The sequence below is a fragment of the Hordeum vulgare genome, chromosome 3H (genome assembly GCF_904849725.1).
Source record: "Hordeum vulgare subsp. vulgare chromosome 3H, MorexV3_pseudomolecules_assembly, whole genome shotgun sequence".
Taxonomy (NCBI): domain Eukaryota; kingdom Viridiplantae; phylum Streptophyta; class Magnoliopsida; order Poales; family Poaceae; genus Hordeum; species Hordeum vulgare.
In genome coordinates, this window is record NC_058520.1 from 498,808,943 (window position 1) to 498,827,351 (window position 18,409).

Genomic DNA, 18,409 nt, shown 5'->3' on the forward strand with positions numbered 1-18,409 from the left:
AGTTTTGTGACTTTTGATATGGACGTGTAGGAGGGACGTCATTATAGTCCCAGAAATGAACAAACAATGGAGCGAGAGGAGGATGATTCGTCCATGTGAGGTCACGGCCAGGCGGTCAGCGGCAGCCGGTCGGTCCAGTGCGAAAGCTCGCCCTTCTTGCTCCGTTTTCCTTTTCCTTTCCACAGGGCAAAAGAAAACCGGAGCCTAGTACTATGTGTGTGTGTGTTCTTCTCCCCTCAGAACGGAACGGGAAAGAGTGAAGGAACAGATGGAGATTGGAGAGAGAGACCCCGGCGTCACGGCATCCGTTCCAAAATTCCATTCCACGGACCATTCCGCGGTCCGTCTCGCTCCCATCGCCGTCGCCGTCGCCGTCGCCACCCTCGGGTTGACTTGACTTGCCTTCCCACACCTGACCTTCCTCCCCCTCCCCTGCCCACTCCAATCCCGTCTCCCTCTCCCTCTTCTCTCCTCTTCTCCGCTCTCTCTCTCTCTCTATCTCTCTGCTCTCTCTCTCTCTCTCTCTCTCGACTTATTCTGCAATCAATCTTGGGTTGCGCCGGCGGGCTCCAGTACGGCCGCCGGGGCGGGGAAAGCGAAGCAGCAGCAGCTCGCCAGTGCTGCGGTGAGTTCCTCATACCACCCTTCTCTTGCTCTGTTAAGGGGTTAGCGTAAGCAGGGCCTTTTTTTCTTTTTGTTTTGGGAGAGCAGCATCTGCTTCCTTAACTTTTCTCCGGTGTAGAACTTGGGCTTGTTTTGTATGGTAGCGGTGGGCATCTGAACTGGTTGTTTTGAGAGTTTTAGACGGACCATCTGTGTGCTTCGCCTTGGTATTGGATTTTCCTCTTCCAGTAGGGAAGATCTTCACAGAAAGTGGTAACTAGTACAACAACTTTGGCCTAATCCTTTTAAAGTGGTAAATATGGATGAGCTCATGTAGTACTCCTAAGTAGCATAGTAATCTAGCTATAGTTTGTTGGCGTTTTTTTTTTTTTTTTTTTTTGAAAGTGACTGTGACCCAATCGGCAGTATCCTTAACTTCTGACGGAGAGCTGCTAGCAAACGGGTGTTCTAAAAGTACAGATGAATCATCTGATTTTTTGGGTTTATGTGGACCAAATTTACCTAATGAATATTATTTATAGCTCAAAGTTAATAAGTCGTTCTATGTTTTGGGAGCAAGAAGTGACAAGTGGTGCTCCTGCTATGTGCCTCTGGGGCAGCCTAATCAAATCCAACCTAGGAAATATGCATTCATGTTTTCAACTTATTGAAATATGAGTAAATAAAGAGATTTACGTGGTTAACAATAAACTAGGGGCAAAAGAGGATAATATCACCCTTAACCGTAGGGCTGCCATGTTCTCTTGCTACCATTGCTAGTAATTGTGTGTTCACATCCCTGTATATCAGTCTCTCGAGGTGCTCAAATGAATATTTTTCGCTCATTTAGCTCCCGGTGTCTACTTTTTGTACCTTTGCACTGTCCATGTCTTGGGATACTTCTCATGATACGACCCTCACTACCTTGAGTGTTATTCATCTGAAGCTTTTCCAAATTTGGAGTTGGACCTGATCATTGTTATAAACATGTGAAGCAGGGAAAGGAAACAGGAAGACACCGAATATTAAATCTACAAAATGATGGCTCCTGAGTTAGATAAGCAATATTCAAACATCCAGCTGGGAGAAGAAGTAGGGCTATGTGATATTAAGCTTGCGCTCCAGGCATTGCGAAAGAAGATCCTTAGTTTGGATTTTCACAACTCCCTGCATGTTCATGATCCACAGAACTCATTTGAGTACTTAGAAGTGCTGTACAAATTACGGCAGCTGTCTGAGAAGTTGGGTAATTTGGATCCTGGTGGAGAAGCCAAAGAGCACAAGGAACTCACCGTATATGCTGACGACCTTTTTGAATTGGCGATGGCGAGGCTCGAAGAGGAGTTTGTTTACCTTCTTACGTACTACAAACAGCCGTTAGAACAGGAGCTTCTCTCCTTCCGTTCTACAGAGGATGGCAGCACGGATGAATTTTCAAGCAGCTCATTCAGTGAGGAACAAAGTGAAGGCAAGTCAACACAAACCGGTAGCAGCGGAGGATCTGAATATTTTGTGGCTGATTTGATCCAACCTGGTGCACTCTCTGCTGTCAAGTCCATCGCCAACTTCATGTTCCTGAGTGACTACAACAACGAGTGTTGCCAGGCTTATATCACTGCACGGCAGGGTGCAATAGATGAGTTCATTGGGTCTCTTCACATCGACAAGCACAGCATGGAAGAACTTATGAGCACTAAATGGAACAAACTGAGCGCATCGATAAAGCGGTGGAATCGGGCAATGAAGGCTTTTGTCCGAGTCTACCTTGCGAGCGAGAGGCGCCTTAGCAGTCTTGTCTTTGGTGACCTTTCAGGAACAGCCGTAGACTTGTGCTTCTATGAGATTTCATTTAGCTCTGTTATGCAGCTTCTGAGCTTCTATGAGTCTGTAGCAATTGGACCTTGTAAGCCAGAAAAGCTTTTCCGGATTCTTGATATGTATGAGGTCCTGGATGATCTCCTCCCTGAAGCAGAGTTCTTGTTCCAAGCAGGGGGCAATGATATGGTTCTAGCTGAGTATCACGAGGTCCTACTCCAGCTGGGAGAATCGGCGAGCAAAACATTTGCGGAATTCAAGTATGCTATCCAATCCTACACGTCATCTAGTGCGGTGCCTACTGGTGCAGTGCACCCCCTCACCAAGTATGTCATGAACTATATAAAGGCTGTCACTGTTTACAGCAAAACCCTTGATTCACTACTCAAGGATGCAGAGCATTTCTCTGCTGACACTCAGTCTGTGCCACACTCATGCACTCATTTCACGGCTACAGCACTGCATCTGCAGTCCGTTGCTGCAGTTTTAGAAGCAAATCTTGAAGCCGGGTCTAGATTGTACAGGGATGGTCGATTGCGGAACATCTTTATGATGAACAACATCTGCTACATGGTCCAGAAAGTGAAGAACTCAGACCTCAAAAGCTTTCTTGGCGACGACTGGATCCGGTTGCACAACCGAATGTTTCAGCATCAGGCCACAAACTACGAGAGGGCGTCGTGGAGTCAGGTCCTTTCTTACCTGAGTGATGATGGCTTATGTGCTGCTGGAGATGCCACTTCTCGTAAAATCATCAGGGAGAAATTCAAAAACTTCAACCTGTCCTTTGAAGATGTTTATCGAGTTCAGACGGCATGGTCTGTCCCAGACGACCAACTCCGCGAAGATGTCAGGATTTCCATATCACTGAAAGTTATACAGGCTTACAGGACATTTGTGGGAAGATACTCCTCCTTCCTTGATGGAAGCAAGCAGAGAGATCGCTACATAAAGTACAGGCCTGAAGATCTGGAGGAACTTTTGCTGGATCTGTTTGAAGGAACTCAGAAGTCATTGCAGCATTCTGGCCGAGTTTGAAGCTTAAAGCAAAGTTCTTTTTCAAGGGATAACACGATGGTTGTAATTTTGCTTTGTACCAATTAAAAGAATTTTATTGCTTATTTTGTTGTATTGATGTCCATCCTCAAAAGCATATATTTTTGGATGCCTTGTGTTTGCGGAAGTGTATCAGCTCATTCATGGCAGCCATGGTGCTTAAAGTGCTTCATGTACTATATATATCTAACCGAAGTACTCTCTCTGTAAAGAAGTACTCCCTCCGTTCCAAAATAAGTTTCTTAAGCTTAGTACAATTTTGTACTAGATCTAGTATAAAGTTGAGACAGTTATTTTTGGAACAGAGGGGGTATAAGACGAATTTAGATCACTACTTTAGTGATCTAAACGATCTTATATTTCTTTACAGAGGGAGTACATATGATGCTTAGATGTACAAAGTTGAGACAGTTATTTTGGAAATATGATGCTTAGATGTACAAAGTTGAGACAGTTATTTTGGAACAGAGGGAGTATAAGACTAAGAGAATTTAGATCACTACTTTAGTGATCTAAACGATCTTATATTTCTTTATAGAGGGAGTACATATGATGCTTAGATGTACTCGGTCCGTTCTTAAATACTTCTTCCGTTCGGAATTATTTGTTGTATTAATGAAAAAAAATAATATATATATATATATAACTAAAATACATCTAGATATATTCTTACGACAAGGTTTGCCTGTGGCCGCCGGTGGTGGAGATAAAACTAAAATACATCTAGATATAAAATTATATATATTCATTCTAGATATATAAAACTAAAATACTTCTTCTGATTCAGGCCGCCGGTGGCCTGCTCCATCCTGTCCGTGGACGGCCTCGTCTCGGCAGTGGGAGTCGAGCTGGCCGTAATTTGGACCGGCGGCGACAAATTTTGGCGTGCGGCGGCTTCTTCCGACATGGGGCGGCGAATTCCAACGAGTTCCAAGTAGATTCCGGCCAGTTCCGCGGCGACGCGTTTGCACCGACGAGGTTTGACCAGTTTACGGGTTGAAATGTATATTGCCTCGAAAACTGCACATATAAGGTTTTCGCGGATGGATTTACCGTGCCCCTTAAAAAGTTTACGAGTCGAACAAGTTTTACGGGGTTTGCTCCGCATCGTTTTTCCGACCGAAACTGTGAACACCTCGTGTTTTTACGGGCTTGACCAGTTTACGGGATCTGCTAGAGATGCTCCGACCCGTAAAACGCGTTTACATTTTGCGGAAAAATGACTTTACGGGCCGACGCAGGCGAGGGCAGAGTCAGACCCCGCAAAATGAACATGTAAAAAAGGATATTCGCAGAAGATGCTCTTTTACGGGTCGGCTCGAGCTGCGGCGGAACAGACCCCTTAAACTTAGTCTTCCTCGTTAGCGACTCCGTCCACTCCGACTATGCTCCTTTTGCCTCTCCTCACGACAACACGGCTCGGATTGCTGAGGTCGGTAATGAAGAAGCATTGTGTCACGTGCTTACCATGTACCCAGGGCTTAGTTTTGGCGATGACTTTCACGGTAGCTGCGCTCTTCGCGTCGGGTATAGACATGGTAGTGAAGTACCGGTTCTCTCTTTCGACTGTCTTAGCCCATCTGACACGAAACATCGTCGCACTATGCAATCCAGCGTAGTCAAGCTCCCAAATCTCTTCGACCCTTCCGTAGAATCTTTCAGTTGCGCCGTTGTCGCCTTTCATGCATTGCATCGTCACCCCTGAGTTCTGGTAATCACTATTTATGTCTTTGGCCTCCATGTAAAACATGTATCCGTTGATATCATATGCCTGATAGGTCACGAGGTTGGCCGCAGGGCTATGTGCTAAGGCATGTATGAGCAGTCCGTCAGCAATGCCCTCTTCTGAGGGATTAGCAAGAACATGCTCTTTGAACCAACGCAAGAAAGTGGAGTTATGCTCTGTAGTAACTTCGGTGTCCGTCTTGTATAGCCCCTGGACACGATACTTATTCATGATGGTTCCTTTGTGCAGTTCCATGAAAGGATCTCCTACGTCTAGGTGTTGTAGCACTACTAAGTTTGCTATGTCCAAGTCGTTGCGTCGACCTGAGTGGTCCACATGCAATTCCCTCCAGCCGTTCGTGTGACCTCCTCCGAGTATCCCAAGGTGCTCCTTGACGGGCAAACCAACAACAGGGTTTTCGTCGCTTACATAATTCTCGCAGAAGGAGATGCACTCTTGGGTCAGATAGCCCTGCACGATGATTCCATCCGGATGAGACATGTTATGAACGAATCCTTTGATGACCCCATTCATCCTCTCAAACGACATCATGTTGTGAAGGAATGACGGCCCGAGGTCGATGATGTCGTCCACAATGTGGACACACAGATGCACCATGACATCAAAGAACGCGGACGAGAAGTAAATCTCAAGCTCATTTAGTATGATAACGGTCTCTTCCTATAACATTCGGAGTTGCTTCACATTGATCGAGTTTCGAGAGATAACAATTTTTTTGCATAGACTAGTAAGTGTTTCACGGACGTGCTCATCCATTATACATCTAAGGGCAACCGAAAGGATTTGCGTCATCATCACGTGACAGTCATGGGATTTCATCCCGGTGAACCTTTTTCTTCTTGGTGTCTAGAAATCTGTTATCTTCCCACAGTAATCGGAGCTAACTTTGATTCCGGTAAGCCACTTGAAGAATTGATCGATCTCCTTCAGACTTAAGGTGAAGCAAGAAGGGGGCAATAATTCTCTTCCTTCTTGTTGACTTTTCTGCCCCTGTCCCCCGCTTCCATCTCCGTCTCCGTCTCATCGGACTTTTTACGGGACGGCATGTGGAGACCTACCCTAATCTTCAAATCTTCCAAGTCTCTTCATGCCTTCGGCCCATCCTTGGTCTTATCCTGCATGTTCATCACTGTTGCAAGGAAGATCTCAAGGACATTCTTCGTGATATGCATTTGATCAAGGCAATGAGGCATGTCGAGGTTGGGCCAGTACTCTAAGTCCCAGAATATAGACCTCGTCTTCCATACCTTCAGAACTGGCTTCGACGCCTTTTTCATCTTTCCCGACGCAGGGCACTGTTCAGCTCATCAATTTCGGCGCCACTCCTCTTACGTGGAGGTCCTCGATGCTCAGCATCACCATTGAATAGATCTCCATGGTTTCTCCATGGGCCATCCTTCTCGAGCCATCTTCGATGCCCCATGTACACAATTTTCCCAGACCCACCATCTTTTGTTGACGTTAACTGCCGAGACGTTGTATCATCCGTGCACCGGGTGGATCCACAATATCCATGGCACACCTCGCTTGCGACATATCCATAACCGAGAAAGTCATGCACCGTCGCTATCAGCGCGGCTCTCATGTAGAAATACTCGCCTTTGCTGGCGCCGCATGTCTTGGCCGGTGTTTTCCATAACGTGTCTAACTACTCTTTGAGTAGCCCCAGATTAATACAATTTCTCCTTTTTTTGGCCCTTGAATCAGCATGCTCATGTGTATGTACTTTGACTTCATGCACAACCAAGAGGGAGGTTGTACATCCACACAAACACGGGCCATGTCCTATGGTCGGTGCTCTGCTTGCCAAACGTATTCATGCCATCGGTACTCATGCCAAGCACGATATTCCTTGCATCTTCTACGAAATATTTATATTCTGCGTTGAATGCTCGCCACTGGCTAGCATCCGCGAGGTGTCTTAGATTTGGATCATCTTCACCGTCGGGCTTCACCCTCTCCGCATGCCACCGCATGAGCTTTGCTTCCTTAGGATCTACGAAATAACGTTGCAGGCGCGGAGTGATCGGTAAGTACCATACAACTTTCTGAGAAGATTTCTTCCCGACATTCTTGCATCGAGAAGCATTGCACACCGGACAGCTAGTTTTTCCCGCGTGCTCTTTCCGATAAATAATGCAATTGTTGATGCATGCATGGTGTCTAATGTGGGTCAGATCAAGAGGGCACATGATCTTCTTGGCCTCATCGGCACTAGTAGGACACGGGTTCCCCGAGGGAAGAACTTTATTATGCAGATACTTCAATGCTCATCGAGGCTTGTGTCTGTCCATTTGTTTTTGGCCTTCGTCTTTAGAAGTTCGAGCGTGAAACTCAAGCGGGTCACCTGAGGATCACAACTGTCATACAATGGAGTATTCAAGTCTACCTTCAATTGTGCCAGCTTGGCCTCCTATCTTGAAGAGGCTATGCTACTAGTCGTACTCTTGCGAAGCAGGTCTTGGACATGAGGGTCTTGCATGACTGAACTTAGTCGCGTCGAAGACTGCGGCGTATCCGCCTCTTCTACGTCGTGTCCGACCTCTTCTCCACCGTGTCTGGCCTCTTCTCCGCCGTGTTGGCCTCTTCTCCGTCGTGTCCGGCCTCTTCTCCGTCGTGTCCGGCCTCTTCTCCTCCGCCATGTCCTGTGCCCTCAAACTCTTCTTTGGGTCCATCATCGTCGGGCATCTCTTTGTCTACCCCCATGTCGTTATTGTCTGCCATGTGGACACCCTCATCATCATCTTCAATTATCCATCGAGTATAGCCATCCATGAAACCATGCATGATAAGTTGCGCCTTCAAACTACCACTGTCAAAGGGGTCCAAGATGAAGATTAGTTTGCATCTTCTACACAGACATATAACCCCAGTCCAGTAATTTAAATACATGTCCTCCACCGCGGATCGCAACCATCTTTCACTGACCTTCATGATTACCTGCGCGGTATAATAAGCAAAAGAATTTTAACCATGCATGCATATATCAAAGTCATACAAAATTTATGCACGACCTTCCCTAAAAATAGGCCATATAGAGTTTGCTCGAAATTCACCGAAATGAAAATAAACTAACATTTCGGCGAAACATAAGCAACTCATGTCACGCACGATCCAACAAATACACATAGGCGACAACTTATGCCACACGCACATATTCCCACCATCATAGCGCAAACACACATATTTCCATTAATTCTTGCAAAGCACAACTTTTTGCTCACTTTTCGTCCCGAGAGAGGGATCGATCGAGCAAACGTACGATAGATCGATGGCCGGTGCCGCTATTTAGCGATAGCTAGGGATCGAAAGTAGTAGGACAAAGATGCATGGTATTTCTAGTTGGAGATACAAATAAATTCAAGTGAGAAAGAGGCCATGCATTAATTGAGCTCACTAATGGAGGATATGGTGGATGGGGGCATGAATGGGGAGAGAAGAGAGGTAGGAGAAGGAAGAACTAAGGGAGCGAGGTAGAGGAGAGGGGAAAGGGGAGAGGGGGAGAGGGAGAAAAGGTGGCTGCTACGTGTAGCAGTAGGGCTGGTATCACGCTAGCGCTACTACTAAGAGCCATAGCAGTAGTGCGTTTCGCTGTCCGGGCGCTTCTGCTAATCGGGGCCCACCTACTGGCACCGTACACACATAGCGGTAGTGGTGGTGAAAGGACGTGGATGTCGCCTAGAGGGGGGGGGGTGAATAGGCGCTTTAAAATCATTACGGTTAGGCTTGAACAAATGCGGAATAAAACTAAAGTTTAATTTGTCAAGCACAAAACCTAAAACAACTAGGCTCACCTATGTGCACCAACAACTTATGCCAAGCAAGATAAACAACTAAGTGATAGCAAGGTATATGACAAGAAACAATATGGCTATCACAAAGTAAAGTGCATAAGTAAAGGGTTTGGGTAAGAGATAACCGAGGCACGCGGAGACGACCATGTATCCCTAAGTTCACACCCTTGCGGATGCTAATCTCCGTTTGGAGCGATGTGTTGGGGAACGTTGCATGGGAAACAAAAATTTTCCTACATGCACGAAGACCTATCATGGTGATGTCCATCTACGAGAGGAGGTTTGGATCTACGTACCCTTGTAGATCGCACAACAGGAAGCGTTAAGAAACGCGGTTGATGTAGTGGAACGTCCTCACATCCCTCGATCCGCCCCGCGAACCGTCCCACGAACCGTCCCGCGATCCGTCCCACGATCCGCTCTGATCTAGTGTCAAACGGACGACACCTCCGCGTTCAGCACACGTACAGCTCGACGATGATCTTAGCCTTCTTGATCCACCAAGCAATACGGAGAAGTAGATGAGTTCTCCGGCAGCGTGACGGTGCTCCGGTGTTGGTGAAGGATCTACTCCTGCACGACTCCGCCCGAGCTTGCAGAAATACGATCTAGAAGTAAAACTATGGTGTCTAGATCCGAGTTGCACGTGGAAAAAGTTGTCTCAAATCAGCCCTAAATCACCACTATATATAGGAGGGAGGGGGAGGAGACTTTCCTTGAGGACCAAGTCCCCAAGGTGCGCCGGCCAAGAGGAGAAGAGGAGTCCTACTCAAATCCTAGTCCAACTAGGATTGGAAAGTGGAGTCCTTCTCTTCCTTCCCGTCTTTCTTTTTTCTTTTCTTCTTTGGTTTTTTCTCTATGGCGTATAGGCCTTATTGGGCTGTCCCACCAGCCCACTAAGGGCTGGTGCGCCACCCATAAGTCCTTTGGGCTTCCCCCGGGAGGGTTGCCCCCCTCCCGGTGAACTTCCAGAACCCATTCGTCACTCCCGGCACATTCCCGGTAATGCCCGAAAACATTCCGGTAACCAAATGAAGTCATCCTATATATCAATCTTCGTCCCGAGACCATTCCGAAAACCCCCGTGACGTCTGCGATATCATCCGGGACTCCGAACAACATTCGGTAACCACACATATAACTCAACTATGCTAAAACATTGCCGAACCTTAAGTGTGCAGACCCTGCGGGTTCGAGAACTATGTAGACATGCACCGAGGTACTCCTCGGTCAATATCCAATAGCGGGACCTGGATGCTCATATTGGATCCTACATATTCTCCGAAGATCTTATCGGTTGAATCTCAGTGTCAAGGATTCATATAATCCCGTATGTCATTCCCTTTGTCCTTCGGTATGTTACTTGCCCGAGATTCGATCGTCGGTATCCGCATACCTATTTCAATCTCGTTACCAGCAAGTCTCTTTACTCGTTCTGTAATACAAGATATCGTGACTTACACTTAGTCACATTGCTTGCAAGGCTTATGTGTGATGTTGTATTACCGAGTGGGCCCCGAGATACCTCTCCGTCACACGGAGTGACAAATCCCAGTCTTGATCCATACTAACTCAACGAACACCTTCGGAGATACCTGTAGAGACCCTTTATAGTCACCCAGTTACATTGTGACGTTTGATACACACAAGGCATTCCTCTGGTGCCAGTGAGTTATATGATCTCATGGTCATAGGAATAAATACTTGACATGCAGAAAACTCTAGAAATAAAACGACACGATCAATATGCTACGTTCATAGTTTGGGCCTAGTCCATCACATGATTCTCCTAATTATGTGATCCAGTTATCAAGCAACAACACTTTGCACATAGCCAGAAAACCTTGACTATCCTTGATCAACTGGCTAGCCAACTAGAGGCTTGCTAGGGACATTGTTGTGTCTATGTATCCACACATGTATCTATGTTTTCATTCAGTACAATTATAGCATGGATAGTAAACGATTATCTTTAGACAGGAAATATAATAATAACTATTTATCATTGCCTCTAGGGCATATTTCCAACAAACGTTGCATGGGAAACAAAAAATTTCCTACGCACACGAAGACCTATCATGGTGATGTTCATCTACGAGAGGTAGATCGAATCCACATACCCTTGTAGATCGCTAAGCGGGAAGCATTAAGAAACGCGGTTGATGTAGTGGAACAACTTCATGATTCAAATCACCGTCGTCCCACAATCCGTCCCGATCTAGCACCGAACGGACGACACCTCCGCGTTCAGCACACGTACAACTCGATGACGATCTCCGCCTTCTTGATCCAGCAAGAGAGATGGGGAAGTAGATGAGTTCTCCGGTAGCGTGACGGCACACCGATGATGGTGATGATCTATTCCTGTAGGGCTCCACCCGAGCTCCGCAGAAAACCGATCTAGAAAAAGAACTACGAAGTAGAGGTTTAGGGTTGCACGTGGCTAAAGTTGTGTCTCAAAACCCATAAAACCTCTAGTATACATAGGAGGAGGGGAGGGGCTAGCCTTGGGGCTCAAGGGAGCCCCTAGGGCGTCGGCCGAAGTGGGAGAGGAGGAACTCCAACTCCAATTCGGTTTGGGGAAGGAGGAGTCCCTTCGTTCCTTCCCACCTCCCTCTTTTTTTTCTCCTTGATTTTCTTTCCTTGGACAAAATAGTCCACTTGGGTTGGCCACACCAGCCCACTAAGGGCTGGTGTGCCACCCATGGGCTATTGGGTTCACGCCCGAGTGGGTGGGCCCCTCCCGGTAAGAACTCGGAACCCATTCTTCACTCCCGGTACACTGCGGGTAATGCACGAAACCTTTCCGGAGGCCAAATGAAACAATCCTATATATTAATCTTCATTTCCGTACCATTCCGAAAACCCTCGTGACCTCTGTGATCTCATCCGGGACTCCAAACAAACCTTCGGTCACCAACACATATAACTCAACTATACCGAAACGTCACCGAACCTTAAGTGTGCAGACCCTGCGGGTTCGAGAACTATGCAGACATGACGTGAGACACTCCCTGGTCAATATCCAACAACGGGACATGGATGTCCATATTGGATCATACATATTCTACGAAGATCTTATCAGTTGAACCTCTGTGCCAAGGATTCATATAATCCCGTATACCATTCCCTTTGTCTTTCAGTATGTTACTTGCCCGAGATTTGATCGTCGGTATCCCTATACCTATTTCAATCTTGTTACCGGCAAGTCTCTTTACTCTTTCCAGAATACAAGATCCCGTGAATAACACATTAGCCACGTTGCTTGCAAGGCTTATATGTGATGTTGTATTACCGAGTGGGCCCCGAGATACCTCTCCGTCACATGGAGTGACAAATCCCAGTCTTGATGCATGCTAACTCAACGGACACCTTCAGAGATACCTGTAGAGCACCTTTATAGTTACCCAGTAACGTTGCAACGTTTGATACACACAAGGTATTCCTCCGGTGTCAGTGAGTTACATGATCTCATGGTCATAGGAATGAATACTTGACATGCAGAAAGCAATAGCAACAAAATGACACGATCACATGCTACGTTTATAGTTTGGGTCTTGTCCATCACATCATTCTTCCAATGATGGGATCCAGACATCAAGTGACAACACTTGCATATGGTCAGAATACCTTAACCATCCTTGATCAACAGGCTAGTCAACTAGAGGCTTACTAGGGACATTGTTTTGTCTATATATCCACACATGCATCTATGTTTTCATTCAATACAATTATAGCATGGATAATAAACGATTATCTTGAAACAGGAAATATAATAATAACTATTTTGTCATTGCCTCTAGGGCATATTTCCAACAGTCTCCCACTTGCACTAGAGTCAATAATCTAGTCTCACATCGCTACGCGATTTACATTGGAATGAATCTAACACCCATGCAGTTCTGGTGTTCATCATGCTTTGCTCGCGGAAGAGGTTTAGTCAGCGGATCTGCAACATTTAGATCCATGTGCACTTTGAAAATATTTACGTCCTCTCCTTCGACGTAGTCGCGGATGAGGTTGAAGCGTCGTTTGATGTGTCTGGTCTTCTTGTGAAACCTTGGTTCCTTGGCTAGAGCAATGGCACCAGTGTTGTCACAGAACAGAGTTATTGGACTTAGTGGGCTCGGCATTGTTGGAAATATGCCCTAGAGGCAATAATAAATTGGTTATTATTATATTTCCTTGTTCATGATAATCGTTTATTATCCATGCTAGATTTGTATTGATTGGAAACTCAAATACATGTGTGGATACATAGACAACACACTATCCCTAGTGAGCCTCTAGTTGACTAGCTCATTGATCAAAGATGGTCAAGGTTTCCTAGCCATAGGCAAGTGTTGTCACTTGATAACAGGATCACATCATTAGGAGAATGATGTGATGGACAAGACCCAAACTGTAAACGTAGCATATGATCGTGTCAGTTTATTGCTACTATTTTTTCTACATGTCAATGTATCTGTTCCTATGACCATGAGATCATGCAACTCCCGGACACCGGAGGAATACCTTGTGTGTATCAAACCTCGCAATGTTACTAGGTGACTATAAAGGTGCCCTACAGGTATCTCCAAAGGTGTCTGTTGGGTTGGCATGGATCAAGAATGGGATTTGTCACTCCGTGTGACGGAGAGGTATCTCGGGGCCCACTTGGTAATACAACATCACAACAAGCCTTGCAAGCAATGCGACTAAGGAGTTAGTTACTGGATCTTGTATTACGGAACGAATAAAGAGACTTGTCGGTAACGAGATTGAAATAGGTATGGAGATACCGACGATTGAATCTCGGGCAAGTAACATACCGAAGGACAAAGGGAACAACATACAGGATTAACTAAATCCTTGACATAGAGGTTCAAACGATAGAGATCTTCGTAGAATATGTAGGAGCCAATATGGACATCCAGGTCCCGCTGTTGGTTATTGATCGTAGAATGTCTCAGGTCATGTCTGCATAGTTCTCGAACCCGCAGGGTCTGCACACTTAAGGTTCAGTGACGTTTCGGTATAGTTGAGTTATAGGTGTTGGTAACCGAAAGTTGTTCCAAGTCCCGAATGAGATCCCAGACGTCACGAGGAGCTCCGGAATGGTCCGGAGGTAAAGATTGATATATAGGAAGTCCTGTTTTGGTCACAGGAAATTTTTTGGGCTCATCGGTAGTGTACCGGGAGTGCCGGAAGGGTACCGGGGACCATCGGGAGGGTGTCACGCCCCGAGGGGCCTTATGGGCAGTGGGAGGGTACAAACCTGCCCCTAGTGGGCTGACATAAGCTCCCACTAAGGCCTATGAGGTTTGAGAGGCAAAAACCCAAAGGTGGAAAAGGTGGAAAGGGTTTCCAAATGGAAAGGAGGAATCCTACTCCTAGTAGGATTGGAGTAGGACTCCTCCACCTCCAATTTCGGCCAAACCTTGAGGGTTTGAGGCTGCCTCCTCCCCTCCCTCCCTCCTATATATATTAGAGGTATTGAGGGTTTTTGAGACACACAATTTCAGCCACGTGCTACCCTCTCCTCTAGTTTGTAGTTCTTTCTCTAGATCGGATTTCTGCGTTGCTTAGGCGAAGCCCTGCAGGAATAGATCACCACCATCACCGGCGTGCCGTCATGCTGCCGGAGAACTCATCTACTTCCCCCTCTCTCTTGCTAGATCGAGAAGGCGGGGGTCGTCATCGAGTTGTACATGTGTTGAACGCGGAGGTGCCGTCTGTTCGACACTAGATCAGGATGGATCGTGATGGTATCGGGGACGGATCGTGATGAGATCACGGGACGGGCTACGATTTGAATCGTGAAGATGTTATACTACATCAACCGTGTTATATCCGCTTCCGCTTAGCGATCTACAAGGGTATGTAGATTCACTCTCCCCTCTCGTAGATGATCATCACCATGGATAGGTATTGCGTGTGCGTAGGAATTTTTTTTGTTTCCCATACTATGTTCCCCAACAGACACAACTCCAAGATCCGTCATGAACTGCTTCATCCAGACACCCTCCTTAGCCGCCTCCGAGGCAGCCATGTACTCCGCTTCACATGTAGAATCTTCTACGATGCTTTGCTTGGAACAGCACCAGCTTACCGCACCCCATTAAGAATAAATATGTATCCGGTTTGAGACTTAGAGTCATCCGGATCAGTGTCAAAGCTTGCATCGATGTAACCTTTTATGACGAGCTCTTCGACACCTCCATAAACGAGCAACATTTCCTTAGTCCTTTTCAGGTACTTCAGAATATTCTTGACCGCCGCCCAGTGTTCCACTCCCGGATCACTTTGAAACCTGCCTGCCATACTTATGGCCAGGCTGATGTTCAGTCTTGTGCATAGCATTGCATACATGATAGACCCTATGGCTAAAGCATAGGGGATGGTACTCGTCTTTTCTCTATCTTCCGTAGTTACTGGACACTGAGTCTTACTCAACTTTATACCTTGTAACACTGGCAAGAACCCCTTCTTGGACTGCTCCATTTTGAACTTCTTCAAAACTTTATCAAGGTATGTGCTTTGTGAAAGTCCTATTAGGCACCTCGATCTATCTCTATAGATCTTAATGCCTAATATGTAAGTAGCTTCTCCTAGGTCTTTCATTGAAAAACATTTATTCAAGTAATCCTATACGCTCTCTAAAAACTCCATATTGTTTCCAATCAGCAATATGTCATCCACATATAATATTAGAAATGCTACACAACTCTGATAACCCACAAGTGTAGGGGATCGCAACAGTTTTTGAGGGTAGAGTATTCAACCCAAATTTATTGATCCGTCACAAGGGGAAGCGAAAGAATATTCTCAAGTATTAGCAGCTGAGTTTGTCAGATTCAACCACACCTGAAAGATTAGTGTGTGCAAGCAAAGTATCAGTAGCAAAGTGGTATGATAGCAACGGTGTCAGAAAAAGATCTGTTGACGGCAGACTATTCCTAACTGTTGTATCAATGGTGCGAGTAAGTAGCACGTGGACGGGGAACTATTCTTCCCTGGCAACAGCTCCAGAAAAGTCTTGCAACAGGTAACAACAAAGTAACAACAGTAGTGACAACAGTAGCAAGGAACAACAGTAGTGACAGCAGTAGCAGCAGCAGTAGTAGCGACAAAGTAACGTAGGAAGGACCAGTAGTAAAAGACTCGTAGGCAGTGGATCGGTGATGGATGAGTATGACGGATGTGATTCATCATGTAACAGCTATAACACAGAGAGATATGTAACTAGCTCCCGTTCGTCAATCTAATGTAGGCATGTATTCCATATGTAGTCATACGTGCTTAGGGAAAAGAACTTGCATGACATCTATTGTCCATCCCTCCCGTGGCAGCGGGGTCCTAATGGAAACTATGGGATATTAAGGTTCTCCTTTTAATAACGCATTAACATTTGGTGAATACATGAACTCCTCATACTATGGTCATCTCCGGGAGTGGTTTCGGCTATTGTCACTCCGGGGTTGCCGGATCATAACACATAGTAGGTGACTACAACTTGCAAGATAGGATCTAAAACACACATATATTGGCGACAACATAATAGGTTCAGATCTGAAATCATGGCACTCGGGCCCTAGTGACAAGCATTAAGCATGGCAAAGTAGTAGCAACATCAATCTCAGGACATAGTGGATACTAGGGATCAATCCTCATCAAAACTAACTCGATTATATGATAGATCTCATCCAACTCATCACCGTCCAGCAAGCCTACGATGAGATTACTCACGAAAGATGAAGAACATCATGGAATTGTCGATGGAGGAAGGTTGATGATGACGGTGGCGACGATTTCCCCTCTCCGGAGCCTAGAACGGACTCCACATCTGCCCTCCAGATGAAGAACAGGAGGTGGCGGCTCCTCCGTATCGTAAAACGCGATGAATCCTTCTCTCTGATTTTTTTCCGGGCGAGACGGAAGATATAGAGCTGAGTTTGGAGGCGGTGGCGCCACGTGGGCCCCACAAGCCCTCACGGCGCGGCGTGGGGGGGTGTCCGCGGCCCAGGGGCTTGTGGCCCACTGGCACGCCCCCTCCGGTGGATCTTTGCGCAGGTATTTTTCATTAATTCCAGAAAAATTCTCCGTAAATTTTCAGGACATCCCGAGAACTTTTATTTCTGCACAAAAACAACACCATGGCAATTCTGCTGAAAACAGCGTCAGTCCGGGTTAGTTCCATTAAAATCATGCAAATTAGAGTCCAAAACAAGGGCAAAAGAGTTCGGAAAAGTAGATACGACGGAGACGTATCAACTCCCCCAAGTTTAAAGCCTTGCTTTTCATCAAGCAATTCAGTTGACAAACTGAAAGGGACAAAAGAAAAACTTTGACGAACTCTGTTTGATCTTGTTGTTGCAACTATGTCTAACTCATATCCAGAGTTTCAGCAAGATCACAAGCAAACCACATAAGCAAATGACATCTAGGTCTCACGGTAAACTCATATCAATGGCATAATCAACTAGCAAGTAAATAATAATAAGTCTCAAACGTCAACATTTCAATCAAAACAACATGAAGCAGTACGAACAGATGGTATCTCGCTAGCTCTTTCTGAGATCGCAAAACATAAATGCAGAGCACCTTCAAAGACCAAGGGCTGACTAAACATTGTAATTCAAGGCAATGAAGATCCAGTCACAGTCATACTCAACACAGTTAAAAGCAAAGCATAAAGATGACAGAGGTGCTCTCTAATTGGTGCTTTTGTAAGAGGACGATGACTCAACAGGAACATAAATAGATAGGCCCTTCGCAGAGGGAAGAATTGATTTGCAGAGGTGCCAGAGCTCAAGCTTTGAAAACAGAGATAATAATTTTGGGTGGCATGCTTTCATTGTCAACGCAATGACTAAGAGTTCTCAACATCTTCCACGCTACACATGCTATATGTGGTTCCCAAATAGAAAAGTAAAGTTTTGACTCCCCCACCACCAATCAATCACACTCCACGGCTAGCCGAATCCTCGGGTACCGTCCATACGAACATCAATCCTGGGGGAGTTTTGTTTGCAATTATCTTTTCGATTTGAGCATGGAACTAGGAATTCCAATTACTGGCCCCTTTCTCATGAATGATAGTGAATAAACACATATCGAGGATAACACGCCTAGCATGGAAGATACTGATAGCCCCCTGTCACCACATGAGCGGTTCGGGCATGCAAAACATATTATTTCTTGAAGATTTAGAGAATGGCACATACAAATTTACTTGGAACGGCAGGTAGATACCGCACATAGGTAGGTATGGTGGACTCATATGGCACAACTTTGGATTTATGGAAGTGGATGCACAAGCAATATTCCCGCTTAGTACAAGTGAAGGCTTGCAAAAGACTGGGAAGCAACCAACTAGAGAGCGACAACAGTCATCAAAATGCATTGAGATTAA

The 18,409-nt window shown here is 45.8% G+C and overlaps 1 protein-coding gene across 2 annotated transcripts; it reads left to right on the forward strand.

Annotated features, from left to right (window-relative positions):
- The first annotated feature begins 193 nt into the window (after positions 1-193).
- LOC123444481 (exocyst complex component EXO70E2) lies at positions 194-3,583 on the forward strand. Of its 2 annotated transcripts, none has more exons than XM_045121202.1 (2): positions 194-625; positions 1,602-3,583. In XM_045121202.1, exon 2 carries the CDS (start codon positions 1,642-1,644, stop codon positions 3,454-3,456), a length of 1,815 nt encoding a protein of 604 aa, XP_044977137.1. In that variant the 5' UTR covers positions 194-625; positions 1,602-1,641; the 3' UTR covers positions 3,457-3,583. The 2 variants fall into 2 exon arrangements, with proteins under 2 accessions (XP_044977137.1, XP_044977138.1); XM_045121203.1 differs by having other exon boundaries at positions 245-625; positions 1,599-3,583.
- Positions 3,584-18,409: the final 14,826 nt, after the last annotated feature.